This window comes from Diceros bicornis, chromosome 6, assembly GCF_020826845.1.
Source record: "Diceros bicornis minor isolate mBicDic1 chromosome 6, mDicBic1.mat.cur, whole genome shotgun sequence".
Taxonomy (NCBI): domain Eukaryota; kingdom Metazoa; phylum Chordata; class Mammalia; order Perissodactyla; family Rhinocerotidae; genus Diceros; species Diceros bicornis.
This window is the reverse complement of record NC_080745.1, coordinates 35,882,981-35,901,602: the sequence shown is the minus strand read 5'-3', so window position 1 is coordinate 35,901,602 and position 18,622 is coordinate 35,882,981. Positions and strand designations below refer to the sequence as shown.

The 18,622-nt window shown below is 52.2% G+C and overlaps 1 protein-coding gene across 2 annotated transcripts in view; it reads right to left on the bottom strand.

Annotated features, from left to right (window-relative positions):
* Positions 1–8,643: 8,643 nt before the first annotated feature.
* The window catches only part of LRRC20 (leucine rich repeat containing 20), an 80,723-nt gene continuing 70,744 nt past the window's right edge, over positions 8,644–18,622 (bottom strand). The window contains exon 5 of one of the 2 annotated variants that reach the window (XM_058543267.1): positions 8,644–11,203. In XM_058543267.1, coding sequence (XP_058399250.1) covers positions 11,046–11,203 — 158 coding nt within the window. In that variant the 3' untranslated portion in view covers positions 8,644–11,045. The remainder of the gene's footprint in view (positions 11,204–18,622) is intronic. The other variant, XM_058543266.1, reaches the window with a different exon arrangement.

Genomic DNA, 18,622 nt, shown 5'->3' with positions numbered 1-18,622 from the left:
GGCAACCGGCACACCTGCGCCGGCCGCAACAGCCCGTGCCCGCAGCGCTCTTCTGAGCGAGTGCGTCCTGTCCCGCCTCCCTCGGAAGAGACGGAGCACCCCTCCAAAGTAGGGGACACGCCCCACTGCCCATTGCAGCCCTGGCATTGATGTCCAATAACTCTTTACCCCTCTCCTGGTGCCCCACATCCCAGCCCCTGTCCCCACTCCTCGTCCTTGCCCCACCCAGTCTGACCTCCAGCCACCCACCCTGGTGTCCAGGAGCCTGCAGCCCCCCTGAGAAGGGGATGGGAGGAAGCTGAGAATACACAGGAGGGCCAAAGGAGGGAGGTGGGGGCTCTCCATCAGCTCTGAGCTCTGCAAGAAGAGTGGGGACAATGCGTCACTTAGATGACCACTGACCCTGTAATTAACTGGCCCAGGCGCTCACCAGATGCTTACCCTTGGGCAAGTGTCTTACTAGCACCTGAGTCTTAGTTTCTGCATTTGTAAAATGGTTTTGTGGGGAGTAAATAAGATGATGTCAAAGTTTCTGCCCAGCACATGGTAGACGCTCAAAAAATGGTCACTTGAGCTGGATGGGAGGCCGCCTCCCCCCAACCATTTCAGCCCCTGTCAGGCACCCAGTAGCCACTACCATAGACTCTTATCACATGAATGAAGATCTCAGGTTCCAGGCAGACCAGAGAGAGTGAATGGCCCATTTCTTCCTTTACTGGAGACCAGGGGTTTATTCCAGGGGGACTCTGGGGAAACCATTCACATCCGGCTTCTTCCTAGTCTCCTTCTCCCTCTAGTTCCTGCTCTGCCCCCAGGGCTGGCCAAGTCTCAGAGCTGGAAGGGCCTGAGAGGTCACTGAGTCTAACCCCGACCTGGGGCAGGTGTCTGGATCCTAATGCCCAGCAGTGGGTGCTTGCTCCTGCCCTCACATCACTCCCTCTTCCCCCAGGACAGCCCTTCAGAGAGCAGGAGGGAGGGAGGCTGCCCTCTCAAGTCTGCTGTTCTGTGGACGAAACACCTGAGTTTCTTTGGGCTTTTTTCTTCCTGTGACCTGCCTCAGTTTCCTCTGTAAAATGGGGAAAATAATCTACCTATCTCCTAGAGTTGTTGTGAAGATTAAATGAGTTACTCTACAGGCAGCCCTTGGAATGGTGCCTGACAGATGGTAAGTGCTCAATAAACAGTAGCTATTCATATCCTTACTGTCTTGAGTCCACCTTCCTATGGAAGTGCTCACAGTTCTTGAAATCCCTCTAGGTCATAACCTAGAACTGTGACAGGTCGTATCCAGCCCCCTTGACCAATGCAGAGTTCAGGACACTGCTGTAGAGTCTGTCGAGCCCAGCACTGCCATTTAGTCTAGGTGTGACTTTGGGAAAGTTATGTAACCTCTTTGTGCCTCAGTTTCCCCTGATCTGCAAAATAGGGATAATAATAGTATCTGCCATATAGTAAAGCACTTATCACAGTAAGTATTTGGAAACCAGGCTTTGAATAATTCAGTCTCACTTTTCCACTTTGTTTTCTCCTTCTTTCCCTTTCCTCTCCTTTCTTTAGCAGCCACATCATTCTAGTGCATTAACAGAAGCTCGTGGTCAATTCCCCCCACTCACTGTCTTTCTTATTTGAATGGTTCTGGATCACAGAGCCTCTTTTTCTTTCCTCTGCCTCCTCTTCTATAGACCTCTCTCTTCCACCACTGGAGCCTTTGTCCAGTGCCCAAGTACTTGTGGCACCATACAGAACAAACTCGGTGGGTCTAGCCTTTGAGGGGCAGGCAGGGCAGTGCCGTGGATAGAAAGACCTGGGTATGAATCCTTCCTCCACCATTTATTGTGACCCGGCTAAGTGACTTAAGCCCTCTAACCTCATTTTCTGTAAAATGGGATTTATAATCCTCTTCTCAAGGCTGCTGTGAGGACTGAAAGTCAAGCGCGAATAATGCAGTGCCTGTCCTTATCCCCAAAGTCATCGGTAGAGGCCAAACAGATAGGTTGGGTAAAGGTCTTTCCATGCAGTAAAAAAAGCACCTTCTCTCCCTCCCCTCCCTATCCCAAAGGGGCCCCCAGGAGACCTGAGACACCGTAATACTCTATTTCAGATCATGCCTTCCTCCCAGGTTCACCTGACCGGGGGTTGGGCTACTTTCCTGCCCTGAAGCTCGGGTCCAGAGCCCTTCAGACAAGGAAGGCACCATTGTTGCTACTTTGCAGGTGAAGCCACTGAGGCTAATGCCTTACCCAATATTGCACAGCTGGACAGTGGAGGAAAGAGGCTGAACACTCCTTGGACAACTTGGGCATTGGCTCTGCTGCGTCCACCCCAGCCTGCCCTCAAGGTTCTTGGCCCTCTGGGAGCATCTGCAAAACTATGGGTACAGTCTTCCAGGGCAATCCCTGTCCATCTTGAGGAGCCCCACCACTTCCTTGCTCTTCAGGGCTTCCTGCTCTGCTCAATCTGGTCAAGCCCTTGGCCTGGCCCCTCACCCTCAGGGGAGCTGATCCCCATCCCAGCCCACCCCCAACAGCTGTGGCCTAGGGAGTCTTTCCACAGAAAGCCCCAGCATCCTGGAAGCTGATTTCCATCTGAAAAGCTGGGGACCAGGAGGTGGCAGGAGGGCAGTGGGATTGAGAAAGTCCTTGATGGGAGAAGGGCCTCTTGTGCTGACTGCAATCGATGTGGACACCTGCTTGGAGAGGGGTCTAAAGGGAGCGGGGCGGGGAGGTAGAGGGTGATCCTCTAAGAATCAGGCTTTCTAGGGGGCAGTGAGGGAAGTCGAAGGGGACAATAGCGTGACTGAAGGACTGCCTTTCTCCTTGGATGTTTAATGACCTGGCATCCTTCCTGGTCACAGGCCCCCAGTGGATGTGGATGGAATGGACGAGGCCTGTGCTGGCCTCTCACATGAACTCCTTCTCCTCTAAACAGTTTGAGGTGGGTTCTGAGATGTCTGAGAGAATTGGTAGGTGCCTGGTGAAGGATTGGCATGAAGCTGCAGAGTCCCCTGTGGGATACCTCCCTAGTGGTGGGAAAGCCAAGCATCTCTACTGGGAGACCCAGTCTGTCGCTCCCTGGCTGGAAATGCATGCGGGCCTTTGGGGTGAGGAAGGCCACTCACACAGCCACCATTTTGAAAAGGCTCAGAATCCACAGGAAAGGGAAAGAGGTCTCAGTCTGGCGGCAGTATGGTCCCTGGGATGCAGACCCCTGGCACACTGCCAGTGTTTTCAGCATCTGTTTAGTGGTGGTGGTGGTGGTGGTGGTGGTGGTGGTGGTGGGTGGGCGAGGAGGGACTGTCCTCCTGAAGAGTGAGGCCAGGGGAGCTACAAAGGTCTGGACCAGAGCGAGGTCCTTTCCTGGGAAGCCAGGAGGTGCCCCTCCCTCTCCTCAGCCAGTCTCTGAGGAGCACTTCCTTCAAAATGCTTTAAAATGCTTATTAGTGAGCTCTCCCCAAGGAAGGAGGTCTGAGTTGTTATCTGCATTTATAAATGACAAGCGAGGGTTCTAATGGCTGACTCACTCCCACAGCACAGCTAGGGCAGCATGGCGAAGGAGGAGAGGCCGGGAGTGCTAAGCAGACGAGCTCCCAAACTCCAGGACCCAGCGAAGGCCCAGAAGGAACCCAGGGCAGGAGCCAGGAAACCTGGGCATTCATCTGAGCTCTGCCACCAGCTCCCTGCATGGCCTTGAGCAAGTCACTCCACATGCCCTCTGGAACACTCCTTCTGGAACTCAGTGTTCCCATCTATAAAATAGGAGAGGTTTGGACCAGAAGAACTTTCTCACTCTGCCAGTTGATTTTCTCCTCTGGAGGACCCAGGGTAACGAGTCTCTTCCTGAGGAGAGGCTGGAGGCACACTGAGGAAGTCCAGCTCTCTGGCTAGGGTCCTGCACCCTTGGTGGTGGTAGTGAGGGCTTCCAGGTCAAGGTGGGGCTCTGGTCAGTCTCCACGGTGTCAGGAAGAACATGTCTTTGGGAAGGTGTTGAAGCCTCTTGGGAAAGGTGGGCAGCTCTCTGGGAGCATCCCAGGGGCCTCTTCCAGGCTAGGTGGGGCCTTTCGTAAACCATTCCCCAGGCCCTGGACACTGATCCTAAGAGACATGGACTTTGGCCAGAAGACCCAGTTGCCCCACTGACCAATGTCTGACCTTGGCCAGGTTCTCCATCTTCTCCAGTCCTCAATGTCTTCATCTGTAAAACAGACACAAAAATAGTAGCCACCTCCTATATTATTGTGGGGATTAAATGAGAAAAGAAATGGAAAGCACTTAGCATAGTTACAGACACATGGTAAGCTGCTAGTACATATTTTTATTTCAGCTGCCTTTCCCCTTCTCTACTCGTTTTTACACCTCTGGCTCTTTCCTTTTCCTCAAGCTTCGGGTGGCCCCAGTCCTTTAACAGAAACACAGAGCAGGCGATCACCTTAGTCCCAGGAATATTAACAGCCACCCAGGGGAGTCTGTTATTAGGAAACATTACCCAAAACCTAGAGATGAGGCCAAGATGGTAACTGCACGCATGAAGCGCTGTTTAACAGGCTTGCCCACGAGAACGTACCACTGTGGTTTTGTTAGTTACTATTAATTAAGGGCACAGACTCTGAGAAGTTACATGTTAATTTGTGGATTTGTGTGCAGTAGAAAAGTCAACCCTAAAGTTGACTATTTATTGTCCTGTAGGACACCGATCAGTCTTGTATGTAACAGCAATCTTATCCCAATATTCTTTTAAGGACTATATGGACCCCAGTTCCTCAGATGCTCTGGGGACCAGCTTTACCGTCTTACTGGTTCCCTCATTAATTAATGAGTTGAATAAAATCTTTGATACATGTTCATCCTCTATTTGTAAGATTCATGTTTTTAGCTTCTGAAAATTATACTTTGGCACTGCCTGTCACAGGGACTTTGAGAAGGTGAGAGAGGATCTCAAAGTCATCGAAAGCCAGGCTCAAACTTTAACGTGTCCATGCGTCACATGGGGGTCTTGTTAAAATGCAGATTCTGATTCAGAAGATCTGGGGAGGGACCTAGCCTCTGCAGGTCTAACACGCTCCCTGGTGCCATTGATGCTGCTCATCTGCAGACCACACTCTGAGTGGCAAGGGCCTGGTCCAACCTCTCAGCTTTGTCTATAGGAATCCCCTTCAGTCCTGACACGGTTGGAATAAGATCACAGGAAGAGGGCAGCACTAACCAAAAGCAATGCTCTCATCCTCGTGGGACTTCAGGCACAGTGGCAGGGTAGTGGGGGGGATCGGGGGATTGCCCATCCTCCCTCAGGTCATGCATTCTGGCTCCGGCCACTCCACTTAGGAAAACCCTAGCCGGAAAAGCCCCAGCCGTGATATCATGGCTTGTGAAGGATGGGAAGCCCAAAGTGAGGAAGACTTCCTACTGCTGTCAAGTTCTTTGGAAGCAAACTTTACCGGTGGGAGGCAAAGGCCCTGAGGCATGAGCACACCTGGGTGTTAAAGGATCAGCAGAAGCCAGTGTGCCTGGAGTGCAGTGATGGATGGGGAGGAACAGCTTGTAGGATGGGGAAGCATGAGACCAGAGAAGTAATGGAGGGAAGAAGACGGCAGGCCTTGAAGACCCTTGTGAGGACTTGGCTTTACGTTGAAGTGCAGCGGAAGCCACTGCAGGACTTGGGGCAGACAAGTGACTTAGGATTTAAAAGGATCCTCTGGGTGCTGTATGGAGGAGAAATAGAGAATTTAAGGTGCACAAGTGTGGGCCCTGCTTCAAGTCTGGTTTACTGGGGCTGAGGTATGCCTGGGAATCTGCATCTTAAAACACCCCAGTGATTGACTCCTTTGTGGATAGTCCAGAGATCCAGCACCAGCCCTTGCACAACTCCAGGGGCCCGTTCACATTGTTTTCTGTGCAATTGGTGCCAATTAGCTAGAATGCATTGTGAATGACACCCACTGGAGTTGTGCAACGTGGTAGTCCTGCAGGGCTCACCCTTGAAGACACCCTAATTTAAGTGCTTCCTGTCTACAGGAGAGAGGGTGCCCAGGTCCCTTGGCTGTAAGAATTTGGATGTACACAGAGTAGCATGAGCCCCAGCTGGCTCCTGGCCAAGGCCTTGAACGCCTCATCATCCAAGTCTTCAGTTGTCTTCGAGGCCTGACACGAGCTTCCTAGAATCCTAACTGTGAAGATGGGGTGAGCAGTGAGCTGTCGGTCTTCTCACTCCCTGTGGGAGTAAATCTCCCATCAGCATCCAGATGTGCTCCAGGGACATGTGACAGGCAGCGGTGCACTGTCCTGAGAGGTGAGGTTCTAGTCAGGGCTCTATGGTCTGGGCCCACACAGGGCAGGTGTAAGCAGATGGGTGAGGAAGCTCTCAGGTGTGTGAAATGGGTGTAACGCCGTTCACTAAGGGCCACTTACCTCCACCGTCTGTTGCTGACCCCTATGGCATTAGGGAAGGCAGGTTAGCACCCATTTGATAGATGAGGAAAGCAAGGCCCGGAGAGGCCTCTTCACAGGAATGTGATGGGAGAAGGAATGTGTGTTAGAAAAAGTGATTGCTTCTCCCGTCCAAGCCAGCCTCCCAGTTCAAACCTCATCTCTGCTCCTTCCTAGCCACATGCTGACCCCCTAACTAAGCCTGTTTCCTCATCTGTAGACTGGGCACCAAGAGGGGTGTTGCTAATAGTAAATGAGAAAACATACAAGTGCCTGCTCGGTGCCGATAAACAGTAGGAGCTCAATGAGTGCTCTTCCTCAGACCTAAAGCAATTGGGCTTGTGTCCCTTTCCTGAGGGATGGGTCCAGCCCACCTGGCCCTGAGATACACATCCACAGCATGGTCTGGCTGCTCCTGGGCCCAGCCTAGCCCACGCCCTGCCCAGTGGCCCCGAGTCAAGTGGCCTCCCATGCCTGCTCTTCTCGGGCTTGGCACTTCTCCCAGGGCTCTGGGAGCCCTGGTGGCTGCCAGTGCTCACCTTTCCGGAAACTGCTCCCCATCACAGCTGGCTTTCTGAGAAGAGGCGGGCACATTTCACGTAAATGGCAACTCCAATGTAAGGCTCTGGGGTCCAACACGATATTTCGGGGAGACTGAGAATCAAAACCCTCCATGTGTGGTGATAGATGTTAACCAGACTTATCGTGGTGATCATTTCACAATATATACATATAGTGAATCATTATGTTGTACACCTGAAACTAATATAATGTTATATGTCAGCTATATCTCAAAAAACACAAAACCCTCCAGCCCCACGCTGCTTACTGTCTACATTAATAAGACTTTGTTATTCCACCATCTTCTTCAACGTAATGGTACTATTCCAGGAAAATCTTGCCCAGGAAGTAAAATTGTAACTCACTTTATTGTTTATTCTAGGAGATTCCTGAAAGAATCACTTAAAGGGAACATCAAACTGCTCAATTCTTCAGCAAACAGCATAAAAAGAAGAGTTTGCACCTTAAAGCTCAACCCCTCACCTCGCCATGCCCCCTTGTCGTGTCCACCGATCCTAAACTATATGCTGCTCATTATCCAATCCCAGTCAAGGGGCCCTCCCTCACACTGAGAGCCCCACCTGAAACCAGACTCCGAAGTCTCCTAACCACAGTGACTTTGCCCTCCCTGCGCTGACACGCTCATCAGACTGTCAGGGGGAGCTCTCCCCTTCCTCGAGAAGAGCCGGCTCAGTTTTGGCAGGGCAATCTGGGGCTATCTGTGGGTGCCAGCATTGGACAAGAAACAGAGTCAGATGGGGTCCTCCCTCTGACCTTTGGGGTGGGGGTGGGCAGCAGCCTGAGTCCAGGCTAATCCACAAGGAAGAGTTATGACAGGGCCCCCAGAATCAGAGAAATAGTGACCACGTGAGTTCCCAAAAGGCCCTTGGGGATCTCCCAGAGCAGCCCCCTCACTTTACAGACAAAAACGGGGCCTGGAGAGGGAAAGGGACTTGTCCAACTCAGAGAGCTAGCTCGGTCGTCACAGGGATCAAATGAGTTACTATCTGTATCGTGCTTAGACACTGCCTGGCACCCACTGAGCTCTGTGTGTTTGTTACATAAAAATAACAGAGTGTCTGACCTAAAACTCAAGGCAAACTCAGGCTGGCCTTTCAGATTTAGAAAACAAAAACTGACTTTAACCTTGTACCTCAAAGTGGTTTCTCACGTGCATCAGAACACCTGGAGGGCTTGTTAAAACAGTGCTGGGCCACACCCCTCGAGTGTCTGATTCTAGATACGGGGCGGGGCCGGAAATTTGCATGTCTAACCAGCTCCCTGGTGATGATGCTGCTGCTGGTCCAGAGACTCCTCTTTGAGAACCACAGACCCTGCGGAATGAATGGCTGAGTGTAATTTCTCACATCAGTGAGGGAAAAATGTGGGGACAGCGGGTCCCTTCATCCTTTCCCGGGTGTCCGGGTCTCCCCCAGGGCTGATGTTTAGCTGCCCCCCGCAGCAGCACAGTTTTAGGGCCACATCAATCCTGCTTGGCTGCGGCGCGCCCATCTGCGAATAGTCTGAGTAGCACCCGTGTGGCTTCCTTTACCTCATGCTTGCAACAAGAGGGGCAGCCCTTTCTCTTTGCAGCTGCGCAGGTTGACACTAAGGCTACGGGAGGTCTGTGCAGTGTGAATGAGTCAAACACCAAGCAGGCAGATGAAACCAACGCACTCTTTATTGCAGACTGAAGCTAAGGGCTCACTCACACTGCGGGCTCTGATTTGGGGGCTTCTCTGACTGCCCAAGCTTTCCCAGAAAGGCAAGGGCAAAATTGCCAAGCAGAAAGAAAACAGCTTCCAGAAGCAACCCCTTCAACGGTCTGAGGTGAGGACCTGGGGAAGCAGGAGCTTGGCATGCAGAGGTTAACCAGAAAGGCGGTGTCCAGAGGGCCAGGCAAACCTGACCCTCATCTCCTGGTGACTTCCGGTTACTCTCTTCACTGGGAGTGCCACGCAGACTCTGAAAAGTTCTAAGAGGCTCAGGGTCTCCCGGGGCTGGTTTAGGGAGGGGGAACACAGACTCTGAGCCCTGGGGCGGCAGGGTAGGGCAGAGAACATTCACCCTCCACGCCGAGGACATCCCCAGGGTCACTCCCAGGCCCTTGCTTCTCAAACTGTAAAGTGCTTACAGGAGTCGCTCGGGATCTTGTGGAAACGCAGGTTCTGATTCCAGGGGTCTGGGGTGGGGCCTGGGATTCTGCATTCCTAACAAGCTCCCATGGATGCCAATGCTGCCGGTCCACAGACCACACTTTGAGATGCAAGGTTCTGGCCACACGATGCCATTGTGCATATCAGAAAAGTGCACCCCTCTTCAACAAAGAGAAACTGCACTCCAGGACACAGGGTGGGTGGGACCAGGCCAGCCTGGACTACTGCAGCCCCCCTTGTCCCCAGTGTCCACAGCTGAACTCTGTAACCCTGGAGCTCCATCTGGACCTCTTCACCCTGAAAACTGCTTTCCCAGAGCTTGGCCAGCCAGGCCTTGTGAGATAAGCAGAGTGAACAAAGCATCTCTTGGGACACTGAGTGCTCAGTGATGGGCCAACAATGGCCCAAGCTGTTGGCTTCTTGCCAAGAGACAAGAGGCCTGGGCAGGGGCAGGCCCCAAGGCCGGGGATAAAGGGAATGGGAACATTCTGAGAAAGGGTTAGTGCTCTGAGCTCTGAACACCTTAATCCTAGGAGTAGAAGAGTGGCTATCGGTCCATGGACATAGGATGTGGGTGGCCTGGCTTGCCCAAAATCATGGGGCCTCAGGTGTCTCCCACAGACCAAGACAAAGGTAGGTCCAGACCAGAGGGGCTCTGGGCTCTGAGTCTGCTTGCTCCACAGATGAGAAGGTAGATTCCTGGAGATCAAGAGGTCAGGGGTTCTACAAACCACAGACGTTGTCATAAAGCAAGAGCCCCAGGCTCCTTCCTGGTAAGAGGACCAGTTGTCCCTGTTTGCTGGTACTGTCCCAGTGTTAGCACTGAAAGTCCCACATCTTGGGATACCCCTCAGTCCTGGGCAAGCAGGGATGGTTGGTCACCCTATTGCCTGGCCACATCCTAGACTCCAGGTTGAGGGCCTAGAAATGACTAGGTCAGCAGGGCTTTGGATGGTGGCCTGGGAGCTGGCCAGCCATAAATCCAATAGTCTGTGGTGTCTTCTGCCCCCAGGTAGACCAAAGACAAGGCAGCCAGAGGGAGAACGTGGTGGGAGTGGCCATCTAATTACCCGGGACCAGAGCCACAGGCACACATGGCTTTGTTTCTCTCTGGGCCACCTCTCCTGTGGCTCAAAGGGTGAGGCCAGGCACACCTGCTCAGTCCCGAGGAGCACTCGGAACTTCCCACCCCACCGACATCATGAGGAAGGACAGAGCCGACTCGATTTGTTCCCCGGTCCCCTGGCCTGACAGGCCTTGGGCTCCTATGTAACCATCCTCAGCTCTGCTGCAGTGCCGGCCACACTCTCTCCACAGCATTCCCACCCTTGCAGAGACCCACAGGGTGAGGTTGGGGCACTGGGAAAGGCCTTATCCGGCGGGTCCTCAGGAAGCAATAAATAGATGGAGGTTGTCCTCTATTCTGCTCAGGGCAGCGACTGGCTCTCACCACTAGAAACAAGGCCTCAACCTCACAGGGGCCCAGGAAATGCTCCGCGATGCTTGTCTGTGGGCTCAGAAGGCGCCCGAGGATTTGAGGGTGACTTGGGGGCACGTGTTGCCTAAAGAGCCTCCAAGGAGCCTAAAAGAGGCAAAGGCCCCCCTCCACCCCTTTTCCCAAATAACAAGGCTCAGAGATGGTGGGGGTCTGCCCAGGTTTGCACAGAAGCTGTGAGTACCAGGAGTCCGGGCTCCAGCCCCCACCTCGCCTCCTCCCTCTGGGCATTCCAGGGCCCGCTATTGCTCTAAGCTATCTATCCTGGACCAGCTGCACCCCCCACCACGCTGTGCGGCCCACCCGTCCCCAGCCCCCCAAGCTTGGCCTCCCATGGGCCTTGGGACTCCCTTCCCTCAGGGTGCCATGCCAGGTGGCCTCTGTCCCTTGGTGGGTGGGCAGGAGGGGGGAGGCCTACGGTGGGGGCGCCCGCGCGCCCTCCGGAGACATGAACATGTCAAACTTGATGAGTGGCGGGGCGATGACGCGCACCTCGGCGTTCAGCGGGTTGAAACGGAGGTTGATGCTGCGCAAGGCGGGCATGGCGGCCAGCTTCTCTACAGGCACATCTGCTGGGGAGAGAGGACAGGTTAGGGGCTAAGCAGGCAGAGAAGAAGGATGAGGGAACAGGAAGACACTCACCCTGGTGGGGAGGAGCTCTCCATCACCCACTGCACACGGGGCCCAGCTGCTGGCACCTAGCCCCGTGTAAGGGGCCCTCAGGCCCACCGGGCATTACATCCACATGCAGGAAAGCATCCCCCAAAATAAAGTTAAACTCTAGGATTGCCACTTATTCCAGCAATTCCACTCCTGGGTAGAAGCAAAAGAATTGAAAACAGGTACTTAAATACTTGTGCACAAATGTTCATAGCAGCATGATTCACCATAGCCAAATGCCCATCAACAGAGAAGTGGATAAACAAAATGTGGTATACTCACACAATGGAATATTATTCACCCATGAAAAGGAATGAAGCACTCATACATACTACAACTTGGATGAATCTCAAAAACATTATGTTGAGTCACATATAAAAGTGACTCAAAAAGTCACATATTGTATGATTCTATTTACATGAAATGTCCAGAATAGGCAAATCCATAGAGGCAGAAAGTAGATTAGTGGTTGCAGGGGCTGGGGGGAAGGGGAATAGAGAGTGACTGCTTAATGTGTACAGGGGGTCTCCTTTGGGGTGATGAAAGTATTTTGGAACAAGATAGAAGTGATGGTTGCAGAACATTATAAGGTACTAAATGCCATTGAATTGTACACTTTAAAATGGTTAATTCTATGTCACGTGAATTTTACCTCAATTAAAAAAACCAGACTGGAACAAGGCAGCAGCTGTATTAACACTTGATAACCCTTGACAGTTCCTCACGTTTAAACTTTAGGATCACTCAGTCTTTGGTTCAAGTCCCAGGTGGGCCACGTAACAGCTGTGGGCCTAAAGCAAAGTACTAAACTTCCTATCAGGGTAATAATAATACTATAGTATATACCTCGCAGGGCTGAGGATGAATGAAAGAATATATGTACTCCACACAGTACTCAGTGAATATTAGATACTATTAATAAAGGAAACCGAGGCCCAGAGAAGTTAAGTCAACTTGCCTAAGGCAACACGCTCGTAACTACCTGAGCCCAGGTTAGAATGCACATTCTCAAAAGGCTGCAGGAGTTCAGGGAGGGAATGGCCAGCCGGGCACAGAGGTGGCAGCTGAGTTAGGACTTCAAGGATGGGCAGGATTTGAATGAGGGGAAGGGGTGTTTGAGGTTGGCGAGCAGTAGGGGTAAAAGCATGGGGCAGGATGCCAGAGAGGGCAGGGGGCGGGGCCTGGAAGGCTGTATCACTGGCATCTATAAGCTTCCAGGTCCAGATCCTGGGGCCCAGCCCTGCGGGCAGATTGGAACACCAAGGACTGTAGGGCCCCTCAGCCCAGGGAGCCAGGCCCTCCCGCGTGGGCCCAGGGATCCCTGTGGGACAACCTGATCTGTGTTTCTGTTCCCCACTTTGGACCACCATATAGGGAAGTCTCTGTTTAGGAGGGTGCATATTGAGGTCCAGAGAGTGATCCAGACCACCTGGGTTCAGATCCCAGCTCTGCCATTTTCTAGCTGTGTATCCTTGGGCCAGTTAACCAAACTTTCTTTGACTCTGTTTCCTCATCTGTGAAATGGGGGAAATGATAGCACCTATCCAATGGGGTTGTTGTAAGGATCAGAGGAGTTACCACACAGCACTCAGAACAGTGTCTGGACGCATACTAGGCTATTGATAACCAGCGCCAACACTGCGACACGCAGGCCCAGGGCTGAGCTGCCCCGGACGCAAGCCCTGTCCAGTCGGAAGCTCTAGCTGCATTCGCTCCGCCCTGATCCCACTCTGTGAGCAGCCCAGATCCCATATGATCTCCTGCCCTAGGCCAGGACAGGGACAGGGCCTCAGCCCTCCGAGCTGGCACAGCCACAGGCCATCAGTGACGGCAAGAGCCAGCTCCTGCCTCTCCAGGGCACCGTGCATTGGGCAGAGATAAGGGTTTGTTGTTTTTGTGGTTGTTTTGTTTTAAATTTTGTACCACACTGGCGCATGTTACACACGTATTTTTAATTTAGTAAATGGTATTGTGCAATAGATCTCATTCTATTTCTGTGTTTCTTCCCCAAGCACTACTAAATTTATTTTGAGATACACATACAATAAAACGCTTACAGTACAGGTAGGTGTACAAAAACGTCTACATTGCGTGACCTCCACCCTGAACAAGCTGTAAAACATGTCGAGAACTCCCACACAGTTCCTTTGTGCCTCTTTCCAGTTTATACCCCCTGATTTTTCGCATCATTGATTAACTTGGCCTGTTCCTGAACTTAATATAAGTGGAACAATCTAGTATGTGTCTTCAGAGCAAGAATTGTTTACTTGGGACATTTTGAATATTATTGTCTCAGGTTACTCTTTTCTTTTTACCTTTTTATTTGGAAATAATTTCAAACTTAGAAAAAGTTACAAAGGTAAAAACGGTACAAAGAACACCACAAATTTTACCAAGATTCACCAATTGTTAACATTTTACCCTCTTTGCTTTATCTTCTGTGCATGCGTGCCCTCTCTCTCTTTCCAACACACACACACACACACACACACACACACACACACACACACAGATTGTTTTCTGAATTACCTGGGGCTAATATGCATATATCATGGCTCTTCATTCCTACTTCACTGTGTCTTTCCTAAGAGTAAGGACATTCTCTTACAAAACCACAGTTCAGTTATCGATTCATAAACTACATGGATAGAACACTTATCTAACATGTGGCCCATATTTCAGCTTTGTCAGGCAACCTAATAATGTCCTTTCTAGCATCTCCCTCCTCCACCACAGGACCCAGTGTAGGGTCACATATTGCATTTAGTTGTCATGTCTCTTTGGGCTCCTTTGTCTTTTACGACATTGACATTTTGGAAGAATATCACGACCATCGTCCCTGTCTTTTTGATAGAGTCCCTTGTTTTGTGTTCATCTGGTGTTTCCCCAGGATTAGACAGGGATTATGCATCCTCAGCTGAAATACCGCACAGGTGGTATGTTCTTCTTGGGGTGTCACATCTGGAGACACATGGGGTCCATCTGTCCCTCATAAGTGATGTTAATTTTCATCACCCAGTCCAGGTGTTACCTGATATCTGATTTCACCACTGTAAAATTACTGTTTTTTTCCCTCCTTTGCAACTAACAGGAAGTCTATGGGGACACACTTTAAGAGTATGCAAATATCCTGCTCCTCATCAAAATTTAGCATCCATCGCTCCGAGATTTGACATCCACTGATGATGCTTGCCTGATCTGATCTTTAGGATGGTTGCAAAATGATGATTTTCCAGCTCCATTATTTTACTCTAAGCAAGAGCCCTCTCTTCTCTCCCATTTATTTACTGATTATCAATGTTGACTCCTATGTTTCTAGTGGTTTACAGTTCATGATTGTATTTATTTTGCTGCTCAAGTTGCTCCAGACTGGCCAGTAGGAGCCCCTCCAATCTGGCTCGAGTCTCTGACATGCCCCCAGCACTTTTTGATGCACTTGCTTCCTTTCTAGGAAGGCCCACCTGGAGCCTTCGCTGCCCCAGCCCCGGAATCAGCCACCAGGGAGTCCTGGTTCCCTTCCGTGGGGAAGGTATCGGTGCCCAACACTAACAGTGCTGGTGACCAACCATGTTTCACAATCCATTCACGGGGTCCCAGGAATGTCTAATCCATTTGTTTTTGACTGCTGCCTAAAGCACCATCCTGTGTTCCCACCACACCCTACCTCTCCACTCTGCCAGCGAGGGACACCCAGGTGGCCTCGTCTGTCCTTAAGGGCCGGTGTGACAATGTCTCTGGATGGATGCCCAGGAGCAGGACTGCTTGCTCCGGCAAAGGATATGCGTGTAACTTCATCTACCTGTTCTCTAGAACTCCTGCTGAGTCTGCCGGGAGCTCCGGTCACTCTGCTGCCCCAGAGCTTTCAACAGAGGCTGCCTGGACCTGCCCGCCATCTCCAGGCTGACGCACATCAGGCCCCTGAACTTCAGCAAGGGGATCCTTCCCTTCCCATGCCTTGGAGCACTGCAGTGAGGGGTGGGCAGTGCCTGGGGCTCCACAGCCCAGGAAGCGGGTGAGGAGCGCCCACACTGGGCTCTGCTCTCTACCCTTTGGAAAGACCCCACACAACTGAATCCTCTGAACTCAGATACTCTCCTCCCCTCTGGACTTGGTAACCAGGATGTAACTACGCCCTAGCTCTTATGGGGAGAAGGGAAGGGGAGGCCACTAGCTCAGGATAGTTCCTTACACTATGCATGTCACTCAGGTTTATAAAGCACTTCCATATTGATTCTCCCGATAGCCATGGGGATAGAGCAGCACAGGTCCTCCTCTGCTCACTTTAAAGATGAGGAAACCGAGGCTGAGAAAAGACTGACGATAGGCTATGAAGCCACAGAGCTGGGCCCTGATTTGCTGCTTGCTGGTTCGCAGCAAGCTCCACAGTGTCCTCGCCCGGCTGGGTGGGTGGGGACGGGAGGAGAGAAAGCAACCCAAAGGCCTTAAGCCTGAATCAGCAGGCGACTCAGCAACTACGGGAACTCCCAGGGCTCTTCCCCAAGGCTGTCAGCCCGAGATGTTCCCAGCAAGGCGGGAGTTTGCAGGGATTTGGGTCTTTGGGATCTCTGTGTTGGATCAAGTTTTGTTGTTGACGGTGTTTTTGTGTTTAACTAACATGTGTTGAGTGCTTGCTGACTTAAGCTCTTTGTGTTAAGGTTTTTAATCCTCGTGATAGCCATATGAATTGAGTACTATTATGGTGTCCATTTTATAGACGAGGAAAATGAAGTGCAGAGAGGCTAGGTAACTTGCCCAAGGTCCACAGCGAGGAAGTGCTGCAGCCAGGATATGAAGCCAGGCTGGCTGGCTCTGGAGTCCGTGCTCTTCATGCCACCCCCAAATGGCCCTCCAGCCTGACATGCTCCCCCCTCCACCAGCTGTGAGAACCATTCAAGGGGTCCCCTTAGTAACGGGAGGCAGAAAACAGTCTTCTTGCAGGGCTCCCTGGACCCCGCAGGAGTGTCTGGCCTCCCCTGACCAGGATGCTCACAGCTGTCTGGGCCACCCAGTCAGGAACAGCTCCCTTCCACAGCCCAGGGACTCCACCTCTGACAGAGCCAGGGACACAGGGCAGGAGTCACAGAATCTCTGAGCCCACTAAGGTCCCCATGGCAGCCATTTCCTTGCTGACCTGCCCTGAGAGAAAGGGTTTCCTGGAGGTGTTCTCAGATTAGTTCTGGAACCTTCCATGCCTCCTTGTTCTGGTCTAGGTCACAGTGCAGAACAAACCTGCCCCTCCTTGTCCATAACAACACTTCTGAAACTTGTAACCCAGCAAACCCCACCACATTCTTCAGGCGAACGCCCAGATCCTTTACTTCATGCGGTATTGGGTGGCGGGAAGGTAGTTAAGATGCTGAACAGAGTTTTGGAGCCAGAAAGATAAGACTGGCTTTTCCAGTGACTGACTGTGTTGCTCTAGGCAGGACATCTGAACCTCATCTTTCTCGCCTGTAAATAGGTCATTCTGCCTACCCTGCAGGGAGGCCATGAGAATCTGATGAGACGACCGCATGCAGTATGCCACGCAGTGCTCCAGCAACACACACTCAACAAGCCTAGGCCCCCTGGCTCCCTGTCGCTAGTGTGGTGCCCGCACCAAGCACGCCAGCCAAGCACCACCCCAGATCCCTGAGGATAAGCAGGCGCCAGCCACAGAGCCTGGCCAGCAACATCTTGGCCAGAGTTCGCCACCAAGAGGAACTGCATGTGAGATCGTGTGGAAAGGGAAGAGGTGCTGAGCCTCAGATTTCTCCTGAAAGTGCTACAGCTCCCCGAGCCCCTCACCGCTACTCACAGAAGGTCAGAGCCCTGGATGTGGCCTCTGCTGAGAGCTGAGAGAACCAACCGGAAGGTTCCTTGAGGTATTCGTTTTCATGGGTTGCTGGCCAGGGGCTGTACAGATGACAGCAAAGGACCATCAGAGCTGGGAGGGCCCCCAAAGTTGAGGAAACTGAGGCACAGTGGGAAGAAGCAACTTTGCCCTAGATCACCCAGTCACTGGGCAGCCGGGCTGATGCTGAGACAGAGAAGACTCACTTAGACCAGAAAGGAGGGACATGCAGGAGTCCCCGGGCCCTGTGAACAGGCAGCCCCTCCCAGGAGGGGTTTGCCCTTGGGGTGACCCGGCTCTGAGCTCCAAGGGCCCGGCTCTGTTTGTTAGCCCAGTGGCCCAGTCTGCGGCCCTGGATGCCCTGGGAGCACAGGAAACCCTTAAGCTCCTGTGGGCAAAGTCATTTCTTTATCCTTGAATCCCCAGGGCCAAACACCATACATGGTACACGTACCTGGTGGGCACAAAAAGACATTCTGGGCAGCTGGGAGGGAGTTACGAGGCGGAGCGGTGGCCGGGAGCTGGGTCCCCAACAGGAAGACTGGCTACAGGGTGGTGCGTGGAGCTGGGCATTACTTGTCTGGCAGGAAGGGACCTCTGTGCAGTGAAGGAGGGACCCAGAGTTGGGAAAGCAGCAGAGATAAGACTATTTCCAGAATGCAGGGTTGTGAGCAGACGTCACTCAGGGGAGGGGAGGAAAAGCAAGATCAACCAATATCCGTTCCCACCCACATCCTTCCGCTTTCTCCTGAGCTCACTCGCGTGCTAAAGGTACCTTACACCGCGGCCAGCAACCTGCTCCTCCCTGCCCCTTCCTGGGTGGGGGCTGAAGGAAGGGGCTGCCCAGGGTAGTTCTTGGTTCTCTCCATGTGAGCTGGGCCCCCATTTTCCTTACCAATAACGGCTGGGAAGAAGAGGGCTAATGACCTGGACCCTTCCCCTTCTTCACAGTAGCAGCAGCTTTCTGACGGCCAAGGCCCCCAGCACAGCCAGCTGTGCGGGCAGGCAGGACAGACAGCATCCCCTCTGCCCCTGATTGCCCAGATAAGAAAACCTCCTTGCATTGGACTTTTAAGAGGTAAGTAAAGTCATTTCATGGGGTATTATAACCCCTGTGTGACACGCGGGGAAATCCAGGCCCAGAGAGGTTTAACACCTGGTCTAAATGAGCCCAGCAAAGGAGGCCACTTCTGGGAAGTGATATTTGAGGCCCTGTGCTACATGGTTCCTCACAATGATCCGTTTTGCAGATAAGGAAACTGAGCCTCAGATTCTCAGTGACCACAGACATTCCCTCACTCTACTCCGGCTCCCCTGAACCTTCCAACTAGGCCTGACTTTTGAGCTTCTGTGTTTGTCTCTCACTGTCCAATTTTAGCAAGAATACTGCTAAGTTGGTTTAGCCAGAGTCTCCACCCTCAATATCTGATCACCCTCGATATCTGGTCGGGTTCCTCATCCTCCACCATCCCCCCAGTGATGTCTGACCACCTTGGCC